The sequence below is a fragment of the Dromiciops gliroides genome, chromosome 1 (assembly GCF_019393635.1).
Source record: "Dromiciops gliroides isolate mDroGli1 chromosome 1, mDroGli1.pri, whole genome shotgun sequence".
NCBI lineage: Eukaryota > Metazoa > Chordata > Mammalia > Microbiotheria > Microbiotheriidae > Dromiciops > Dromiciops gliroides.
This window is the reverse complement of record NC_057861.1, coordinates 582,370,716-582,392,500: the sequence shown is the minus strand read 5'-3', so window position 1 is coordinate 582,392,500 and position 21,785 is coordinate 582,370,716. Positions and strand designations below refer to the sequence as shown.

At 39.7% G+C, this 21,785-nt stretch overlaps 1 protein-coding gene across 1 annotated transcript in view; it reads right to left on the bottom strand.

Moving 5' to 3' along the window:
• Window positions 1-21,785, bottom strand: part of MYH11 (myosin heavy chain 11) — a 128,827-nt gene that overhangs the window by 36,696 nt on the left and 70,346 nt on the right. The window contains exons 8-19 of the mRNA XM_043977398.1: window positions 21,330-21,393; window positions 16,569-16,667; window positions 15,451-15,594; window positions 11,231-11,326; window positions 9,034-9,152; window positions 8,426-8,578; window positions 6,883-7,056; window positions 4,966-5,139; window positions 3,025-3,139; window positions 1,110-1,303; window positions 233-354; window positions 43-112 (exon numbers count right to left, since the gene is read on the bottom strand). Of these exons, the coding sequence (XP_043833333.1) occupies window positions 43-112; window positions 233-354; window positions 1,110-1,303; window positions 3,025-3,139; window positions 4,966-5,139; window positions 6,883-7,056; window positions 8,426-8,578; window positions 9,034-9,152; window positions 11,231-11,326; window positions 15,451-15,594; window positions 16,569-16,667; window positions 21,330-21,393 (1,524 nt within the window). The remainder of the gene's footprint in view (window positions 1-42; window positions 113-232; window positions 355-1,109; window positions 1,304-3,024; window positions 3,140-4,965; window positions 5,140-6,882; window positions 7,057-8,425; window positions 8,579-9,033; window positions 9,153-11,230; window positions 11,327-15,450; window positions 15,595-16,568; window positions 16,668-21,329; window positions 21,394-21,785) is intronic.

Genomic DNA, 21,785 nt, shown 5'->3' with positions numbered 1-21,785 from the left:
GTAGTCAAGATGCTCAATGTTATGGGCAAGACCTATACTTACCATGAGGATACAAGCTTGTTTCCCATCCATAAATCCTTTGGGAATGGCATTTGCTGCCAAGATCTCATAGCTGGAAATAAATGACAGAAGTCACTTGGAGCTGTTTCAGCATCACCCTTTTTTTTTTATTCAGTCCCCATTGACTAAGCATCCCCACCAATGTAAGGTGTTCAGAAACAAGACAATCTACCGTTGGCGGAACTCCTGGAATACAATCCTGTTGGGGAAGCCCTGACGGCAGATCCGAATGCCTTCCAAGACTCCATTGCATCGAAGCTGCTCCAGCACCAGAAAAGCATCGAGTTTCCCAGACTATGAAGGCAGTTAGAAAGGGATGAAGGGAAGGAGAAAGTGATGAGCAATCTAAGACTATATGCAAGCTCAGAAGTGAGATTATAGAGAGCTGATGGGTCCAGATCATACAAATTAAAACCACCACCTATCGAAGTATCTAGCTAGGACAAGATGCTATTATAGACTTTCTCTTGATCCTTTCTCTGACCTACAAATTTTTCTTTATATCTGAAAAAACCTCTGAATTTAATTTTCCCCTTCTCAGTGCTTCCTTTAGTCTCCAGTAAGATTTGGGAGAGTATGTGGAGCACCCTTCCCTCACCAGTGGAAGAGATCACTTGAGGTCAGATGACCCATATCTTTCCCTCTTCCCCATGACTGCCACTATTTCTTCCTAGTCCTTATTGATATTTACCCAAGCATAACTAGAATCCCTCACAGTATCCCCAGAGGACCATCCTCCCCAACTCAAGAACACATGAGATCACAAATTCTTCAGTTTGAACTTGCAGTACCCTTTGGGGAAAGGTCTTAAAAGTGTAAGGTCGGGGCAGCTAGGTGGCGCAGTGGATAGAGCACCGGCCCTGGAGTCAGGAATACCTGAGTTCAAATCAGGACTCAGACGCTTAACACTTACTAGCTGTGTGACCCTAGGCAAGTCACTTAACCCCAATTGTCTCACCAAAAAAAAAAAAAAAGTGTAAGGTCATTTGAAAGGACCTAGACAAAGTCAGATAATCCTCTTTAGAAGCTGGATGAGACATAGGCTTTACCCGCTTTTCATGGTTGGGGATGATACATCGGACAAAGTTGGGTGTGGTGTTCCTCAGTGTAGTCATTAGCTTCCCAAGTTGCTCCTTGTATAGCTGCCCCACTGTCCGAAACATGCCTTTCTTTGTCTTGGAGGCACTGGGCAGTGAGCTTTCTGTCATCTTGGCCATTTGGTCCAGTCCCACAATGCGATCCACTACCAAGAACATAAAAGAATTGTGTCAGCACCCCCCAAAGTCCCAGTCTATTTTGTAGTGCTGCTCCACATTCTTTGTGGGCAGAGCACAGGGCCACCCTAAGGTCAGGGGGACTGGAAAATGGTGCATATAACTTTAGAGGAAATTCTTACAAGGACCTCATCCTTGTTGATCTGTGAAACCATGAATTACCTTCCCAAAAGTGAATGGAAGGGGCAGCTAGGTGGCACAGTGGAGTCAGGAGGACCTGAATTCAAATCCGGCCTCAGACACTTAACACTTACTAGCTGTGTGACCCTGGGCAAGTCACTTAACCCCAATTGCCTCACCAAAAAAAAAAGTGAATGGAGACCTGGACTTAGAGACAAGAAGACACGCATTCAAATCCTGCCTCCAAAAGTTATTAAATTGTGTGGTCTTGAGGACAAGTCACATGTTTCTGAGCCTTAGTTTCCTGATTTGTAAAATGGGAATAATAATACCTACCATGATAAAGTAACGGGTTTGGGGCAGCTAGGTGGCACAGTGGATAGAGCACCGGCCCTGGAGTCAGGAGTACCTGAGTTCAAATCTGGCCTCAGACACATAACACTTACTAGCTGTGTGACCCTGGGCAAGTCACTTAACCCCAATTGCCTCACTAAAAATAAATAAAAATTAAAAAAAATAAAAATAAAGTAATGGGTTTGTTGTGAAGCTTAGGTGGGATAATACAAAGAAGTTTGCAAACCTTAAACTATTTTGTAAAAGCCAGTTATTATTTTTGCATTGGCATGGTCACTCTCAGGATAAATCAAATGCTTTTCTTTGTAAACTGAAGGCTCCAAGAGATTATAGGAAGTTGGGGTGAGGGAGAAGAGGTAAGAGATTTGTTTATAAACCTATCTGGAAAGTCTCCAAGGAGCTCCTGAGTAGTGAGGAAGTAGGCCTCTCTCAGATTAGCCTTTAAGAATGGAAATAGGGGCAGCTAGGTGGCGCAGTGGATAAAGCACCAGCCCTGGATTCAGGAGTACCTGAGTTCAAATCCGGCCTCAGATACTTGACACTTACTAGCTGTGTGACCCCGGGCAAGTCACTTAACCCCCATTGCCCCGCCAAAAAAAAAGAAAAAGAATGGAAATAAATCCCCCTTAGTACTGTACACATAAAGTCTATTTGGATCAGGAGGAGTAAGGGGAACAAACATTTATTAACGGCCTACTATATTCCAAACACTGTGCTAAGCACTTTATAAATATTATTTCATTTTATCTTCATAACAACCTTGGGATGCTGTTATTATTCAAGGTCACATTTGAACTCAAGGTCTTCCTTAATCAAAGTCCAGTACTTTATCCAATGCCCCACTTAGCGGCCTCCAGGTCAATAGTTTCCCCTGAACTGTTTTACATGGCACTTAGAAATAAGACTGCCTTGCAAATAAGCACTAGTCTATGGGGTCTAGAAGAACAAAATGAAGTTGTGAGCACTAAGGATTTGGATAAGACAGAAAAACACCACCCTTAGTCCCTAGTTGTGCTTCTTCAAGCTACTTACTACTGTTTCACCACATTCAGGCTATCAAGTTGGGAAATGGATTTCAAATCTCCCTGGTATGATTCTGTTAATATGGGCCAAGGCAGGACCAGATTCTGTCTGTAAACCCCATTTGGGGAGGAGAATGGGGAATACGGGAGCAAATTTCTAGATTATCTGTGATATTCAGGAAGGAAGACCATACCATCTTTCCATAGGTCAGCCACAAACTTGTCTGAGGATGCATTGAGCAGAGAAGTCACATTATCATTCAGGGGGTCCATATTCTTGGTCAGCCAAGCACTTGCATTGTAGTCAACCTGTCAAGAATAATGCCACTTTGAAGTTAATTAATTAATTGATCTTAAATAAGGGAGAACAAGGGTTAGATCATCATATCATATAATCTCCAATGATATTATAAACTCATCAGTTATCACTGGAATCAAAATAACAAGTCAAGTCAATAACCATTTATTAAACATCTGCTATGTAGCAGGTACTGCTAACATTTAAGGATACAAAAAGGGGGAAAAGACGATCTCAATGATCTCACAATCTAATGGAAGAAATAACAAGCAAACAAATTTATACAAACAAGCTGTATGTGGGAAATCATCAACACAAGGAAGAGACTAGAATTAAAAGGGGCTAGAAAAGGCTTCCAGGAGATGATGAGATTTTAGTTGGAACATAAAAGGAAGTTGGGGAAACTGGGAGGCAGAGATGAGGAGGGAGAGCATTCTAGGCATGGGGGACAGCCAGAGAAAATGCCCAGAGCCAAGGGATGGGCTGTTTTATTTGTGGAACAGAAATAGTAAATAGCACTAAAAAATAAGTAAACTTGGGAAAACTTCTTCAGATGTCAGCAAACTGAACAACAAGATGAGGGGGACAGATGACGAATTTTTTAATGGGCTTAATTTGTATTAAGAGGGATTTAGACTAAACACAAGGAAAAACTTCCTAGAAAGCATCAATTAGGGGCAGCTAGGTGGTACAGTGGATAAAGTACCGGCCCTGGATTCAGGAGGACCTGAGTTCAAATCTGGCCTCAAATACTTGACACTAACTGTGTGACCCTGGACAAGTCACTTAACCCTCATTGCTCCACCCCTCCCCAAAAAGCATCAATTAATAAATTGATCAACAAACATTTATTGAATGGCCACTAGGTGCAAACACCATGGGCACAAAAATAAAAAAAGAAAGTCACCACAGAATCATAGCTTTAGAGCTCTGAAACTTCCAAGAAATTTAGTGATGTGTTCATGGTCATACAGTTAGAATGTGTCACGCTTGGATCAAAAATAATAATAGTAATTGCTACTATGCACCAGGCCCTTTACAAATGCTATCTCATTTGTCCTCACAACAACCTTGGGAGGAAAGTGCTATTATTATCCCCATTTTATAGATGAGGATACTGAGGTAGACAGAATTTAAATGACTTGCTCAAGGTCACACAGCTATTGCATTTGAACTCATCTTCCACACTCTGGGCTTGGCACTCTTTCCCCTGCACTACGTAGAGTAGATTTATGCCTCTTGCTCCACAGTTCTTTCCACCCTACTACACTGAGGCTTGTGCTGCTTGGGTGGGTTTAGATAAGTCTGATCTTATTGTTGTTGTCCTTCATTCTCGAAGAGGACCATGATATTGGGAGGTGATGTCATGAATTGCAGTGAATTGGATCTATGTGAGGGAGGGCTATGCAGTCGCCAACCTCACTCTCTTCTCCAGAGCCATCTGTGTCCAGGGGAAAGATACATATCAGGTCGAATGGAGAAGGCCCCAAATGTTTAAGGCAATTGGGGTTAAGTGACTTGCTCAGGGTCACCACAGCTAGTAAGTGTCTGATTTGAATTTAGGTCTTCCCAAGTTCAGGGCCAGTTCTCTATCCACTGCACCACCTAGAACTATCTGATCTATAAGTGAGGGGATAGCCTCAGTTGTTTCCAGTCTCATAATCCCACAATTCTCAAGTTATTCCTGAAGTCCTGCTCCCAGTATCAGCTTCCGGGCTGATTATGATCCCCATTTTGATTGGGGAAGTTCTTGAGTTGGGGGGTAGGAAGCAGTATTCACAGGAATTAAGAAAGCTCTAAGATAGGAGGGAATAGCTCTGGACAGGGGAATTAATACCTTTCCAGCATAATGAATGATAGAGAACTCAGTCTTATCCTTGAGCTGCTTGGGTTTCTGAAATTTGGGGTGATTGCCTTGTTCTGAGCATAGCTTCTCCACAAAGGACTTGTCTGTGGCTTTGGGGAACCAGCATTCTTCATCCAGTAGGGCCAAGACACCGGGAGGGTTGTTCTGGGGAGGAAAAAGCAGATCAAAGTCATGGCCAATTCACAAAACAAAACAATCATCAAACTATGGAGAGATGGGAGTGGGGGAAAGGATAAAAAGACAGAGAGGCAGAGAGACAGAGAAAGAGATAACTGGCAACTCACATGTTATCTATTTTGTTTCAAAATACAAAGGCATCCTCCTACTGCCTTTTATTTTCTTCCTTATCCCTGTAATTTCTCTTGGTGTGTGTGTGACGGTTCACACTGAAAAAATTCCAGCTGGACTTGACCATACTTGGCATTCACAGCCTTAACTGCTAAGTATGACTGACTCTTATTCTCTCACACCTACACTTTCTTAATAGTGTCGGGAGAGTCAAAGATACTGTGTGGGCTAACAAATGCCAAAACATTAGACAAATTTTCTAGTTTAACTTTATTTTTCTTGGCCCAGAGACTCAGAGTGGTGAAAAAAATACTTTATCTATAGAAGAAGAACTACTTAAGTCATAAACAAGCATTTTGCAAAGCAATGGGGATGGATACTCCATCCCTCATCTCTGTGCATTTTCTCTCACTGTCCCCCATGCCTGGAAGTCTGTGTCTGTCTGTCTGTCTTTCCTATTCTGCCCATTAATCCTCCTGGCTTCCTTCAAATCCCAACCAAAACCTCATCTTCTACAGGAAGTGTTCTCTAACCCTTCTTAGTTTCAGGGCCTTCCCTCTCTTAATTATTTCCTATTTATCCTGTATATAGCTTGCTTTGTATATATTTCTTTACATTTTGTCTCCCCCATTAGATTGTAAGCTTCCTGTATAAACAAAAGTTGAGAACTATCTTTACATGTAATGGAAAAAATAAAATACCTCATACAATTAAAAAAAAAAGTAAAAAAAAAACAGTACTGTCAAGCACAAACAGAAACAGGACAATTAAACCATATGAAAGAATAAAAAAAAAAAAAAAAGATTGTAAGCTTCCCAGGAAGCTTTCAGAAAAACCTGGAAAGATTTGCATAAACTGATGCAAAGTGAAGTAAGCAGAACCAGGAGAACATTGTATACAGTAATAGCAATGTTGTATGATGATCAACTGTGAATGACTTAGCTAGTTTCAGCAATACAACAATCTAAGACAATTCTTGATGACTCATGATGAAAAAATGGAAATGAAGGAGTCTCAATCAGATTAAGGCATACTTTTTTTTTTAACTTTCTTCGTTTTTCTTTTCTGAGTCATGTTCCTGAGTTAAAATCTGACCTTGGACACTTACTATCTAGGCAAGTCACTTAACCCTGTTTTCCTCAGTTTCCTCATCTGTAAAATGAGCTGAAAAAGGAAATGGTAAACCACTCTAGTATCTTTGCCAAGAAAACCCCAAATGGGGTTCCAAAAAGTGAGACATGACTGAAAATGACTGAACAACAAAAATATTATGTAGCTAGATTAGATAAATGGAGACATAGATATGGATGCACACATATATTTGTATATATGTGTGTGCTCTCCTTTAAGAAAAAAATTCAGTAGAAAAATGAACTTATCAGTTAGAAGGTACAAATAGAATTTCTACCTTATCAGTTCTTTTAATAGTTAGCATTATGAACCATTGCCAATTGATGACCCCATAAGTCAATCAGAAAGGTTTTCCACTGGGTGAAGTCATGCACCCAATGTATAGCAATACCATCAGTCTTGCTGTCTCTTTACAAAAAAAAAAAAAGTGAGGTATATGTGTATTATACACAAGGATGAACTTCTCACCGGCCTCTCAATCAGTTCAATGCAAGGTTGCAGATCCAGGCCAAAGTCAATAAAATTCCACTCGATCCCTTCCCTCTGATATTCCTCTTGTTCCAGGATAAACATGGTGTGGTTGAAGAGTTGTTGTAGTTTTTCATTTGTATAATTAATGCAGAGTTGCTCAAAAGAGTTAACCTACAGACAAGGCAGATCAGAAAAGGTCCATGAACCATGAGAAACAAAAGGGTAAAAAATTAACTTATTGTCCCTCAAAGCAACTTAGGCACCAGTGGAAAATCCAAAGCCCATGATTTCCTCCAGCTAAGGTAGTTTATTTTTAAGATTTCAGTATATAACGTGAACTTAGAAACTAATGTCAAAGAAAGTACATTCTATATCAAATGCAAAGCCAAAAAAACCCCGGCAATCTGGCTAATAGACATTAAAGATATTTACTTGCCTACTGGAAGTAGAAGGTATAGTTAAAAAAAATATGGCCACCTCTGCTTACTCACCTCCATCATTGCCAACATCAGAAAGGTATGGCTAATCAAATTATCTAAAAGTCATGTCTGTTGAGCTTGAGAATTTGGGATCCTGTAATGTGTTTTGGTACTAAAAGGTAAGGGCATTACTGATGCACTGGGAATTCAGTTGAAACAAACAAAAAGCCATGCTTAGAAGGTCTCTGGGAAGTTTGTCTATATTTCTAATCCTGTTTCATGGTCAACTCCTCTCTCAAAATATCCACTCTGGAGCTTATCTCTCAGACAAAACCTAGGCAAAAGAAACTTTCAAAACTTCCCAGGCTAACATGAGACCTAAAGAGTAAGAGCTCACAATTTTGTTTTTTCTGACTGCCCCTTGCCCCAATCTGCCCTCCTTTTTTTTCCCAGGGCAATGAGGGTTAAGTGATTTGCCCAGGGTCACACAGCTAGTAAGTGTCAAATGTCTGAGGCTGGATTTGAAGATTTGAACTCAGGTCCTTCTGAATCCAGGGCCAGTGCACTGCACCACCTAGCTGCCCCTACAATTTTATTTTTTGAGGCAATAAGGATTAAGCGACTTGCCTATAATAAGGGCAGATTTGAACTCAGTTCCTCCTGACATCAGGGCCAGTATTCTATCCACCTCACCACCTAGTTGCTCTAGAATTCATATTTTGAAAGGCCTTCCCCACATAGTGCATGAAAGCAAATAAAGAACAAAGACCTAAGCAGTGGTGTAGTAGATAGAGTCAGGAACACCTGAGTTCAAATCTAGCTTCAGACACTTAATAGCTGTGTAACCCTGGACAAATGACTCTCTGTCTGCCTCAGTTCCCTCAACTGTCAAATGGGGAATAAGAACAAGTCCAAAGTTGTTGTGAGAAAAAATGAGATAATGTTTGTAATCTGTTTTATAAACCTTAAAGCACTATATAAATGCTGACTGTAATAATAATAGTTATTATTATTAATAATAATAATAATGTAGCAGCCCAGTTCTGCCATCTTGAAAGTTCTATTTCCCCAGCAAGAAGCTGCATCACAGGCTATAGTCACTGAAGCTCCTTGTACTTTACCTCAAAGATCTCAAATCCAGCAATGTCCAGGATCCCCAGGAAGGATGCCCCTTGTCTGTGTGTTTTATCTAGAGCCTTGTTGACTCGGGTCAGTATCCAGCGGAAGAGACGCTCATATGTTGCCTTGGCCAAAGCTTCTATGGCAAAGTCAGCCTGGAGTGGGAAAGAAACCAAGAGACTACTTGCAAAGATTCACATAAATGAGGCCATTTTTTATTCAGGTTTTAATCTTGCCTTCTTCCCAAACTTAACGTTTTCTGAGAAAATAAAGGTGCCATTCCCATAAAAGACAAACTGAAAGATATCGGCTCGTACTACAAAAGATATATTGGTTAGCCTTAGGAAAGAACTTTATGATGGAAGTGATTAAATGATGTTGGATAGGGAAAATGAATAAGGTGATAGGGTGACTAATTGATATTTAACAGGGCAACAGGGTGATTAAATGCTATTAAAAATATAGTCATTTTCATTCTGGAGATCTTTAAAGAGAGACAATAGGATGGATGATTCAGAGAGTAGGCTGCTTAAAAGTCATTGAACTTGACCCCACAAGGTCCCTTTCAGATCCGATAATCCACAGCAATCAATTCAAATGACATCATTACCTGTTCTTTGGTCTGAGCCTTCTGTACCACATCCCGCCCAACTTTAATCCGGGGTGTAAGGATGGCCCTGGTAAAATCTGTCACGTTTATACCCATTAGATGGCAAACTTTCTGAGCAGCTAGGAGGTGAAGAGACACCAGTGATTACAAAGACGAACAGGAGATTTGTAAATTAAGACGTACAAAGCGGCATTTCTGGGATCTATAAATAAATCTATTATTGTAGGCATAGCACAGGTCTAGAATCTAGGAGAGAAGTTTACAATCTAGATAACTACATTACAAAATTCCTTGAAGGTAGGGACATTAGAGGCAGTTAGGTGGTGTAGTGGATAAAGCACTGACGCTGGATTCAGGAGGACCTGAGTTCAAATCCGGATTCAGATACTTGACACTTACTAGCTGTGTGACCCTGGGCAAATCACTTAACCCCAATTGCCTCACACAAAAAAGGGTAGGGAAATTATCTGGTTTATGTTTGTCTCTCTTTCTTTCTGCCGCCACCTACCCCCATGCCTAAAAACATAGTAGGTGCTTAATAAGGGTTTATTGAATGAATGAATGAGGGAATCTGTGAGTGGGTGATAGGATTCCTGCTTCTGTTATATTTCTTGAGACTGTCCCAAATAAATCCAATCTAATAAGCATTTATTAAGTACCTACTATATGAAAAGCATTGTGTTCAATTCTGATGATAAGAGGATAAAACAACAACAAGAAGAAAAGTCCCTACCCTGAAGAATACATTCTTTTGAAACCAAGTACTTTTAGGAATAATCTTTTTGCCCTGGTATCTTAAGTATGAAATGGGAGGACCTAGGTGGCACAGTGGATAGAGTGCTAGACCTAGAATCAGGAAGACCTGAGTTCAAATCAAAGCTCTGACCCTCGGCAAATCCCTTAACCTGTCTAAACTCATCTGCAAAATGGGGATAATAATATGTCCTAGCATTGTTATGAGGATTAAATGAGATATTCCTAATGTGCTTTACAAACCTTAAAGTGATATATAAATGCTATTTTTTTTTTTCGGAGCAATGAGGGTTAAGTAACTTGCCCAGAGCCACACAGCTAGTAAGCGTCAAGTGTATGAGGCTGGATTTGAACTCAGGTCTTCCTGAATCCAGAGCTTTATCCCCTGCGCCACCTAGCTGCCCCTATTGTTATTCTTATTATTAAGATAACTTAGAAACAAACTAACAAAAAAGATAACTTAGAACCATAAAGGTTTTAAACTCTCCCCAAGGTAGTTTTTAGGTATCTTTTTCAATAGAGGTCTCAATGTAAATATGAAATAAGCATGATAATACTTTATCTATGCTATACATATTAAAACAACATCCAGTATCTAGGATAGTTTAGGAAAAGTAAGTCTTTGAGACTGGCTGGAGGCACACTGAACACTGAACCTTGATTCAGGAAGACCTGAGTTCAAATCAGCTTCAAGCTTACTAGCTATGTGACAGCCTGTTAATCTCTGCCTCCCTCAGTTATCTCATTTTTAAAATGAGATTAATAATAGCATATTTCTAAAGCACTTTGCAAACCTTAAAGTGATATGTAAATTCTAACTCTTTTTACTGTTTTTAGACAGGGATGGACTAAGCAAAAACGGTATAGTGGGAAAGAGTACTGACATGAGAGTCTGGAGACTGGAGCCCCAATGACAATTTTCCCACTCACTGTGACCTTGTACAAGTCACTCAACAGTTCTCTCTAGGTATTTCTAAAGTGAAGGTGTTGCCCTGAATAATTTAACTCTATAAGTTTTACTTTTCAAGGCAAACTCCATAAGTCTATGGTTTTACCTTCCAAGGTATCATTCAAGGTCCATTCCAGGTATATTTAACTTAAGTTTATTTTTAAATATTCCTTTTTTTTTTTTTTGTGAGGCAATTAGGGTTAAGTGACTTGCCCAGGGTCACACAGCTAGTAAGTGTCAAGTGTCTGAGGCCGGATTTGAACCCAGGTTCTCCTGACTCCAGGGCCAGTGCTCTATCCACTGTGCCATCTAGCTGCCCCTTAAATATTCCTTTTAATTAAAAAAAAGTTACATACAGATTTCTTTAGGAGTTGTGCCACTTTTTCAAGTCTTCATAGGTTCTAATAATAAACAACTAATTATGAACTGTCCAGATACTATTACACAAAATATTTTTCACTCTACTTGCTTTGAAATAATGGGGAAAAAAGATACCTGTGTTATCTGGCATAGATGCTTGATCTGTATTTCTTTCCTTCTTAAAGACAATGTTTCCAAGCTGCAGGACAGATGAAACAACCTTCAACATGGCTGTAGTCAGAAAAAAAGAAAGGGACAAGATATGAGTCTCAAAACAAAGAATCAACTTGTAAGTGAGAGCTTTAAAAAATCATTAGGAAAAAAAAATCATTAGAAACATGGATTTTACCCAGTGGATTTCAAATGAGAAGATTGGAGCATGATGATACTATTTGTCATAAGAAAGAAAATAATATAATTTCCTACTCTAAAATGGAATTAAATTAAGCAGAGAAATTTCATGAGTTAGATTGTTTTAAGGATGTGTCTACAAGTCATATATTAGGATGAAAAATTTTAAATTGACCTTATAATGCAAATATGTCCCGATCTTGAGATGTTTAGCATGATTTGCAAACGACCTTAGTTTGACTTTGGGCAAAAGACATTTCCAAGGGGAGTGGGAGTGAGTGGGGAAGTAGTTGTAACCAGATTATAGAAAACATGGCCTGGGCAGTTTTTAAAAGAAACAGAAATGATATAAAAATTGTTCAAAATCTCTAATAAACTGGAAAACTTAAAAGTAAAATAACTCTGAAATAATATTTCATACCCCTTAGACTGCCAAAGATCATGAAAAACAATAAAACTGGCAAGGCCACAGCATAATATTGTTATGTCACTCACTAAACTAGAATTAGTTCTGTCTTTTTAAAAGATAACAGCTTTATATAACAAGGGCTACAAATGTATCTATACCTTTTGATCCTGGTCTATAGGACTGTACCCTAAAAATGTTATTAAGAGGGGAAAACATCCTATTTGTGCAAAACTATTCATAGCAGCATTAAAACTTGGAAGCAGCCCATGTGTCTAGCTGTTGCAAATTATATGAACTTAAGGAAATGTTATTGTATTGTAAGAAATCACAAAAAAGGAAATTTATGAGTTTAGGAATATTGAATTAGCCTTAGATTTAAGAAGATCTTAGTTCCAATTCTGCCTCTGCTTTATACTGGTAGTGTGATCTTGGACAAGTCCCTTAACTTCTCAATGCCTTCAGGCAATCCTTTTAAGACTATGGATTACAAATGGGTTGCTGATTTTATTTGTATTGCTTGTAGGACGCTTCCCTGCCAGTACAGGTGAAATTGCAGGTCTTAATCATAAAGAAACTAACATATAAAGAATATAAACATGGGAAAACATATTAACTGATTCATCTTTAACATAGTTAGAACTTTAAATATTTGTTTCATTGAATTCTTACACTCAAGTAAAAGTCATTTAAGGCCACCCTAATCTGACTGCTTTGATTGAGGTTCCCTTAGGTGAAGGATCCTTATTCCTTTTGCTCTGGGCTCTCCTCTATAACTTCAGTAGGGTTTAAACTATTCCCATTGAAGGTATGTAATGGAAAGAGTGTTGGTCTAGGGGTCAAAACAATTCTGATTTCCATTAGCACAGTGCCTGGTCCCACAGTAGGTACTTAATACATGTTTGCCAACCGATTGATTCTGACATCAAATAGTCATGTGACCTTAAGCAGGCAACTTTCCCTCTTTGGTCCTCAGTTTCCTCTTCTGTAAATTGGACAAGCTTCCGGCTCCAATATTCTACGATTCTATCTTTTTTTTTTTAATTTTTATTTATATATTTTTAGTGAGGCAATTGGGGTTAAGTGACTTGCCGAGGGTCACACAGCTAGTAAGTGTTAAGTGTCTGAGGCCGGATTTGAACTCAGGTACTCCTGACTCAAGGGCCGGTGCTCTATCCACTGTGCCACCTAGCTGCCCCACGATTCTATCTTGAATGGAGTCAAAGTCCTTCTTAAGGTCAGTTGATGTTTAGCCGCCTTTAGTTAAGCAGCTATCCCTCCAAAGCCATAAAATGGGGGGGTTGGACTAAATGGCTCTTAGAAGCCTTCTAGAATGTAACTCTATGATCTCATGACATTTTATTTGATCTTTGAAGCCCCAAAGCCACATAGTTGGGATATCACATATTCTCTCTTATGTACATATGGCAGAGAAGTATATGATATCATGGAACCTGAAGAGTGGAAGGGAAGAGACTTGACTCATCTGGTCAATGAGAGCTTCTGGGAGCCATAGGGCACAAGGACAAAAGAGCCATTTTCCTTAACTTCCATTGGGAGGTTGAGGAGGGATGCTCTGGTTTTGCAGCTGCTGCTGGTTTATGCAAGTTCCATGACAGGTTGTTGTTTTTTTTAAGGGTGAAATGAAGAGGAATAACCCCTCCCCCGAAAAAAGCCCTACAACCAAAAATTCAAAGGAGGAAAAAACCTTGACCAAGACAAGACAAAATGAGTCATTCTTGAAGACTCCTAGTTATATGGACACTAATGTTAGTAATACTATATTCATATTTGGTGTATTCTCCCAAGCCTCAAAACAGTTCTGTGGTTCATCCATTTGAGGTAACTAGGTAATACAGTGGGTATAGCCCTGGACCTGGAGTCAGGAAGATGTGAGTTCAAATCCAGCCTCAGCCACTTGAGTTGTGTGGCCCTGAGCAAGCCATTTAACCTCTGATTGCCTCAGTTTCTTCAACTGTAAAAAAGGGCAATAATAACGGCACCTACTTCCTAGGGTTGTTTATGAGGATCAAATGAGATAATATTATAAAGTGCTTAGTCCAGTGCCTGGCATATTGTAGGTGTTTAATAAATGTTTATTTCCTTCCTCCCTTGTTGCACAACTAAACAGCTATTTTTCCAGCCTATTGATTGTTTTAGGAACTGCTGCACATTCAAATATTGGTAATCAACATTTTTTAGGGATTCAGAGTGTGGCTGTTAGCACTGGGGATTGGGAGGAGGGATGGAACATTTCAGAGAGATGCAATTAAGACTATCCACCCAAGGCAGCTAGGTGGTGCAGTGGATAGAGCACTGGCCCTGAAGTCAGGAGGACCTGAGTTCAAATTCGGCTTCAGACACTTAACACTTACTAGCTGTGTGACCCTAGGCAAGTCACTTAACCCCAATTGCCTCACCAAAAAAAAAAAAAAAAAAAAAAGACTATCCACCAAAAAGGTTTTTTTGTTTGTTGGGTTTTGGGGTTTTTTTTTTTTTTTGCTTTTTTCCATCAAAAATTAATTCTGTGGCAGCTCTACCTGTATCTGGAATAAATAATGATGGTGGTAAAGCTAGCATTTCTATAAGCACATTAAAGTTTTCAAAGCACTTTACAAATATTATCTCAAAAACCCTGGGAGAGAGGGGCTATTATTATCCCCATTTTCAGAAGAAGCAACTGAGGCAGGCAGAGATTAAGTGACCTCCCCAGGGTCACAAGCAAGTGTCTGAGATAGGATTTGAACTCAGGTTTTCATGACACCAGGATTAGTGCTATATGTACTGTGCTACTTGGGATTAATGGGCAGACAGCACTGTCATACCAACCAGCCAGTGTTTGGTGATTCAGTGAGCTATGTGCAGGACTTCAGAATGCATAGGAGGCTTAGCTAAGGAGATCTTGTGTTCCCTTCTAGATTTGTTCAGGAACCTTTGCTGTATATATCATAAGAGTTTGTGTGGCCTCTCCTGTGCTACTGAGGAGCCTAGACACACACATCGAAAAGGATCATAGTGATGACAGAGTGTGCCACAGATTCAACCTTAGGAATACATCACTGATCCCTAGTGACTGAGATCAGTCCCTATTCCTTAGAGAAGAGCTGCCCCACAGAAAATATCAGGACATGACAGAGGAAAGAAAGGGGAAATATCTATGTTATTAAATGGTTATTTCTGAGAGATAATATCTTGGGTTATATCTAGCCCAGAAAAAAGAGTCTCATAGAATTATAGATTTGAGGGAAAAAAATTATTTTAATGACCTCCATGGCGTATTCTGTTCTCATGGTAAGATACTATTCTAAGCCATTTATTGAAAGTTGTAACATTAACATAGCTTTACTTTTAGAATGCCAGTAAAAAAGACATTTAAAAAAAAACATTTTTCTCTACAAAAGGTATTTTCTTTTCTTTTTTTCAAAGATGAACCCAGAATATCACCATTTTTCTTCATTTGAGCTCTTCTAATCTCTAGCATAACAAGTACTGAAATCTCCATTTTGTCTCACGAAAGAACACTCTGATGCTGGTACCCAAGGTTGTGTGACTAAGATAATGCTTCTGGGCCCCGGACTTAAAGTTCTTAGGTCCTTACCAAGCTGTTCCTCTTCACTGAATCCCATAATTCCCATGGCCTCCAAAGTCTCCTGGAACATCTCATCATCCTGGGCAGCAGGAATGGGTACAAAGCCATTGGAGAGAAATGTATAGTTGTTGAAGCCTTCAAGTAATAAATCATCTGAAAGGAGATAACAATGGCCGGGGCATTAAGATAATGGCCTTTTTCTTTCAACAGGTAGCATTCATGATTCCATGACAGTGACAAGTCCAAAGAGATTTAAAGAGCAGTCGATTTCCATCTTACTCTTCTTCAAAAGACTGGAGGGGGTTGGCAAAAAGAAACCCAAACGTTCTTTATGCTTAATTTGGTAGGTATCATTACTAAAGGCATAGAGCTGTCTCTAAGCCCAGAATAATGTAAACCTTTTACATCAAGCTTACTTGGTTTTGGGGTTTGCTCAAACACTTTTTAAGGGCCTTTTTTAGACCAAAACTTTTGGAAATTAATTTGATAAACCAAATGCTGAATTAAAGTAGGATTTTGGAGTAACTCAAATGAATAAAGAAGGACTGAATTAGGCATTTTGCCAATTCCTCATTATCCAGGAAAATGGAGGCAAGAAGAAGATGGAAAAATCAAATTTATTAATAGTCCCAATTCTCTTTTTCTACTTTACTTTTCATCAGCTATTAACAAGAATCAGAATTGCCTAGAAGGAGTTTCATGTCATCTCTTGCTCCTGCCCCACCTTCAGTAGGGGGTGCAGACATTCAATGAGAAGGCCAAAAGGCTAACTACGAAAGAAAGAGAGAGAAGTAAATGGACTGGATAATTCACAAATTGGATTATTAATTCTCAAATTACGTAGTGTTAACTTTATTTGGTCTCATGATACATGAGAAGGGAATCCAGCAGTCATGAGCTGGAGGTATAGTCTCTTTTTTTCAGGCCATTTAGGTCCTCACTAGTAACCTAAGGATCAGGCAGAAATTTACCAGACCTGAGGAGTAAAGATGTATGTCACTTAAAGCCACATCATTCCTGTCCCTTTTAGGACCCAGACCATTGTTTCTAAAAGCTAGAGACATCTCATGCAAGAGAAAGAGCCAAAACCACTCAGTTTCTTGTCTAATTCTTGTCTCGACACTTACTTCTCATTTGTTCCTTAGCCCCAGCAATCATGTAATAAAAGATGTGAAATGTCCTCTCATCTCTCGCTTGGCGAATGGCACGGGATTTTTCCAGCAGGTCTGGTTGGGATGAATTAAGGATGCTAATTGTCCAAAGGGCATCCTCCTTGCAGCAGCCCAATCATCCTAAAAGTTCCCTACCAACAAAAGATGCTTTTGGGGGGTGGGAGGTGGGAGCATCCAAAAGCCTCAAAGCGGCTAAGAAGCTCTCATACTTTGAAAACAACATTCCTTCATTCTGGAAATGAGTTGGACAGCAAGGCTGAGCCTTTTATCCCAGCCCATCCCACTCCTTTCCACACAGAAACTCATCAAATAATTGATAAGCCATTTCCTTCCTTTCCAGGTTAAGGTCCTGGCATGTAGTGGGTACTTATGTGTTATTTCCCCCATTAGAATGTTACTTTCTTGAAAGCAAGGGCAATCTTGCTTTTCTATTTGTAACCCCAGTATTTAGCACACAGCAAGCACCAAATAAATGTTTTTGATTGATTAAAAAGAACAATAGTAGATTACTCTAGTTCTGAATCATGAGCCTCTTCAGCTCTGATGGTGGTCACTTAGGCTAAACCATACCTTGGGATATCTGTGGCAGGTCTAAATCATAGACTGGAAGAAAGAAACAAAAGAAAGAATAAAAGGGGGGCGGCTACGTGGCACAGTGGATAAAGCACTGGCCCTGGATTCAGGAGGACCTGAGTTCAAATCCAGCCTCATTCACTTTACACTTACTAGCTGTGTGACCCTGGGCAAGTCACTTGAACCCTCATTGCCCTGCAAAAAAAAATAAAAGAATAAAAGGGGTGGGAAACTATTGTTGTTGTTAAGTGTTTCAGTTGTGTCTAACTCTTCGTTACCCCATTTTGGGCTTTCTTGGCAAAGCTAATAGAGTGGGTTGCCATTTCCTTCTCCAGGTCATTTTACAGATGAGGAAACTGAGGCAAGCCAGGTTAAGTGACTTGCCCAGGATTGCACAGCTAGTAAGTGTTTGAGGCTAGATTTGAATTCAGGTCTTCCTCCAGGCCTGGTATGCTCTAACCACTGAACCACCTAGGTGCCCTGTAGAAAGCAATAGAAGGTCGGGGCAGCTAGGTGGCGCAGTGAATAGAGCACCAGCCCTGGAGTCAGGAGGACCCCAGTTCAAATCCAGCCTCAGACACTTGACATTTACTAGCTGTGTGACCCTGGGCCAGTCACTTAACCCCAATTGCCTCACCAAAAAAAAGAAAGAAAGAAAGAAAGAGAAGGGTATAAAAACAGAAAGGCTAGAGGGAGAAGAGAAGACAAGGGTTTGTTTATAAGATAGAGAATAGTGGAGTGCTGCTAACAATTGCCTTTAATGACAAGCAAAATGATACTCTCATAAGGATAGATAGTTGAGACCAGATGGGTAAGTACTTTAAGCTTTTAGGAAGAAAATAATAGAGCAGGTGTTATTAGCCTGAGATCCATGAACTTGGTTTTTTGTTTTTGTTTTTGTAGGGCAATGAGGGTTAAGTGACTTGCCCAAGGTCACACAGCTAGTGTCAAGTGTCTGAGGCTGGATTTGAACTCAGGTCCTCCTGAATCCAAGGCCAGTGCTTTATCCACTGCGCCACCTAGCTGCCCCCTTGGTTTGTTTTTAAAATTAGTTTTCTAATTGTATTTCAAATATTTCATTTTCTTTGTAATCCTATGTACTTTATAAATTTAAAACCTTATTCTAAGCATGTTTTAGTGAACAATATATTAAATTAAAATGATAAAATATTAATTATTAATCACATGATGAATTTTAAATTGGTAATAAATAAAATGATGAATAGATTCATTAATTCTAAGAATAACATTTTAAGTGAATAATAAATTCTAAGCTTCAAACAGCTAAGGTGGTCTATGGCACAAAAAAAGCTTAAGAACTCCTTGTCATTAGTGTCAAAAAAAATTCTCACCAGTCTTCCCTTGGAATGAAAATCTAATTCACTGATAACTTTGGGTCTACTACTGAAAAGCATGATGCAGGGTGTAGGGCAGGGCTCCTTCAAAGATGAACTCAAGAGGGAAGAAGAGTAAAAACCTGAGCCATTAGGTCAATGGTAATGTCATAAGCAGGGCTGGACCATCTCAGAAGTAAGTGTAACTTTAGAACATGAGGGATGGAGCAACACTGGCCAACTCCCTCTGGGAATTGACCTCATGATCTGGACTCATAGAAATTTTCCCGGCTTGATTTGTGTCAGTCATCTCTCCTTGGTTACTAACAACCTCAATTTCTATGACAAATATTTGTTGTCGAGGCATTTCAGTCACATCCTACTTTTCATGACCCCAGTCGGTTTTTTGTTTGTTTTTTTGTGGGACAATGAGAATTAAGTGACTTGCCCAGGGTCACACAGCTAGTGTCAAGTGTCTGAGGTCAGATTTGAACTCAGGTCTTCCTGAATTCAGTGCCAGTGCTTTATGCACTGCGCCATCTAGCTGCCCCTCAATCAGGATTTTCTTGGCAAAGATAATGGAGTGATTTGCCATTTCCTTCTCTAGCTCATTTTACAGATGAGGAAACTAAGGCAAACAGGGTTAAGTGACTTGCCCAGGGTCACTCAGCTACTAAGGGTCTGAGTCTGAATTTGAGCTCAAGTCCTCCTGACTCCAGGCCCAGCACCCTATCCACTGTGCACCTGGCTGCCCAGCAAATATTTAGGCACCTGACTGTGGCCTATACACTCTGTCTCAAGTATCATTCTTTAGGCTATTTTTTGAAGGGTGGGGAGGTGGGAGTTTTATTAATGGAAAATAACAGAAAAAAGTTTATGTGTTCAGCTGTCTGAAAACAAATTGGCCATCTGCAGCATTGGCTGCTCCACAGAGAGACTTAAGATCTCAGTGATGAGCTTTGAATCCGCAGTGGGTGGGCCATGGAACTTGTTAGCAACGATATTAACTAACAAAATGCACCTGGTTTTTTTTTGTTTGTTTGTTTTTTTAAGGATGAGTCTAATAAACAGCAGGATGTTATACTATTGAACACCGCTCACAATTGAAATGGACAAGAAACATGTCCCAGAAAGTAAAACAATTTTGCAAAGAAAAGAATCCTTAGGCTTTAAAGCTTTAATTTATATTCCCTCTATCTAGCATCTCAGCTGTTACTGAAGGAACAGTTAGTTGGCGACTAGATGTATCAGGAATGAGATTTTGGGGGAGGGAAAAAAGGGAAGAGGAGAGAACAAACATTTATTAGCCAGATATTGTGTTAAGTGCTTTACAAATCTTATCTCATTTGATTAGGAATTGGCAGCGCCATAACTAGCAATTCTGACTTCTGGGGCAAGCAGCAGGGCAGATGCCTTCGAAACTACTTTTTAGTAAATAATAATGGCTAGCGTTTTATATAGTGTTTTAAGGTTTTGCAAAGTGTTTTCTATATGTTATCTTATTTGATCCTCACAATAACCCCTGGAGAAATAGGTACTATTGTTGTTTCAGTCATGCCTGACTCTTCGGGGTGACCCTATTTGGGGATTTCTTGGCAAAGATAGTGGAGTAGTTTGCCATTTCCTTCTCCATTATCCTCCTTTTATAGATGAAGCAACTGAGGCTGGGGGAGGTTAAGTGACTTGTCTAGGGTCACATGGCTCAATTAGGGAGTGGCTATTGGAGGAAGGGGCTGAAAGTGCACCATATATGAGCTTTCTATTTTAACTAATGAATCTTTCTAACCAAATACTAAGCTCAGACAGTTCTAACTTCTAACAATTCAGTAGAGCCTGGACTACACTTTCTGTCAAAGCCCTGGTTACCCTACCCTAGTTACGATACTAGGGCAGAGGGGAAGAGGCAACTATCACTCAAGGAAAGAAAGCAGATTCTGTTGGGCAATAACGTGAAGGACAAAGGAAAATCCAATGGATATAATTGGACAAAGAAGCATGATTAGCAATCCATACCCCAAATTCTCTTTTCTTCACTGGCAGGGATTTTGCCTGAATTATCTGGGTAATTGCTTCATTTTTTATTTGGACTACAGACAGAAGCATATAGTTCCTGAATCCTTAGATTTATATTCAATAAAATACCATCTGCTGTGTATTGCTCTCCCCCATATAAATGGTAAATTAATTGTATTTTAGGAATTATGGACTAAGAATATTAGATGGGAATTTAGGTACCATCTCATCATCGGCTCTTAGATTAAAGGTCATCAATCTAATTCTCTCATTTTAGAGTTGAAGTAATGGAGGCCCAGACTGAGTCTAAGGTCATATAGGTACTAAGCAGCAGAGTCAGGTCTTCTCCTGGACACTCCAACCCCCCTTTTTCTGCTTTACCATGGTGCCTTAGATCCAGTACCCTCATGTAACAGATGAGAAAATTAAGGACTTGAAATGGGAAGAGATGAAAGGCTTTTGCTAAAAACTTATATAATGCCCATAGTCTGCCAGGCAAGTATTCTCTGGTAAGCAATGGAATGCCAAGGTGAGATTTCTGTGACTGAAATCATTGAATGTTGCCTAAGATTGCCTAAGAATGTTGCCCCAGTATTCCCACTTCAGCCAAACCTCTAACTGTAGCTACTTCAGAGAAAAGAAAGGGGCAACCACATAGAAAGAGGCTCTTCTTCTCATCTACTCATGCCATCCACAATAATTCCTGCCATTCTAAGATATCCAATATTACTGTTGACATCACTCCCCTCAGCGCTCTAGTAGAATTCCATATTTCCCAGACCACTATAAAGGATACATGTTTCAATGTTGGCTCCCACGATGTAGCCCGTGACATCAAAGTTGATGCGGATGAATTTGCCCTACCAATGAGAAGATATGTTTTTGTATGGCTGCTAATTAAGCTACTTCAATGCTATGCTTTAAGAATGGAAGGAACAAGTTAAAAAACATATTCTCAATAGCATATTTAATAGAATTGACTTTTCTGCACCGCCAGGATTGAGAACATCTTTATTGTATTCCTCAGATGAAACAAAGTGACATCTATGGACAGTAGTGGGTCAGCCATTGACCAAGCCAGATCTCATTCAGCTGCTGGGCCACCTGCCATCAGTCTCCTCTTTTTTTTTTTTTTTTTTTTTTGCGGGGTAATGGGGGTTAAGTGACTTGCCCAGGGTCACACTGCTAGTAAATGTCAAGTGTCTGAGGCCGAATTTGAACTCAGGTACTCCTGAATCCAGGGCCAGTGCTC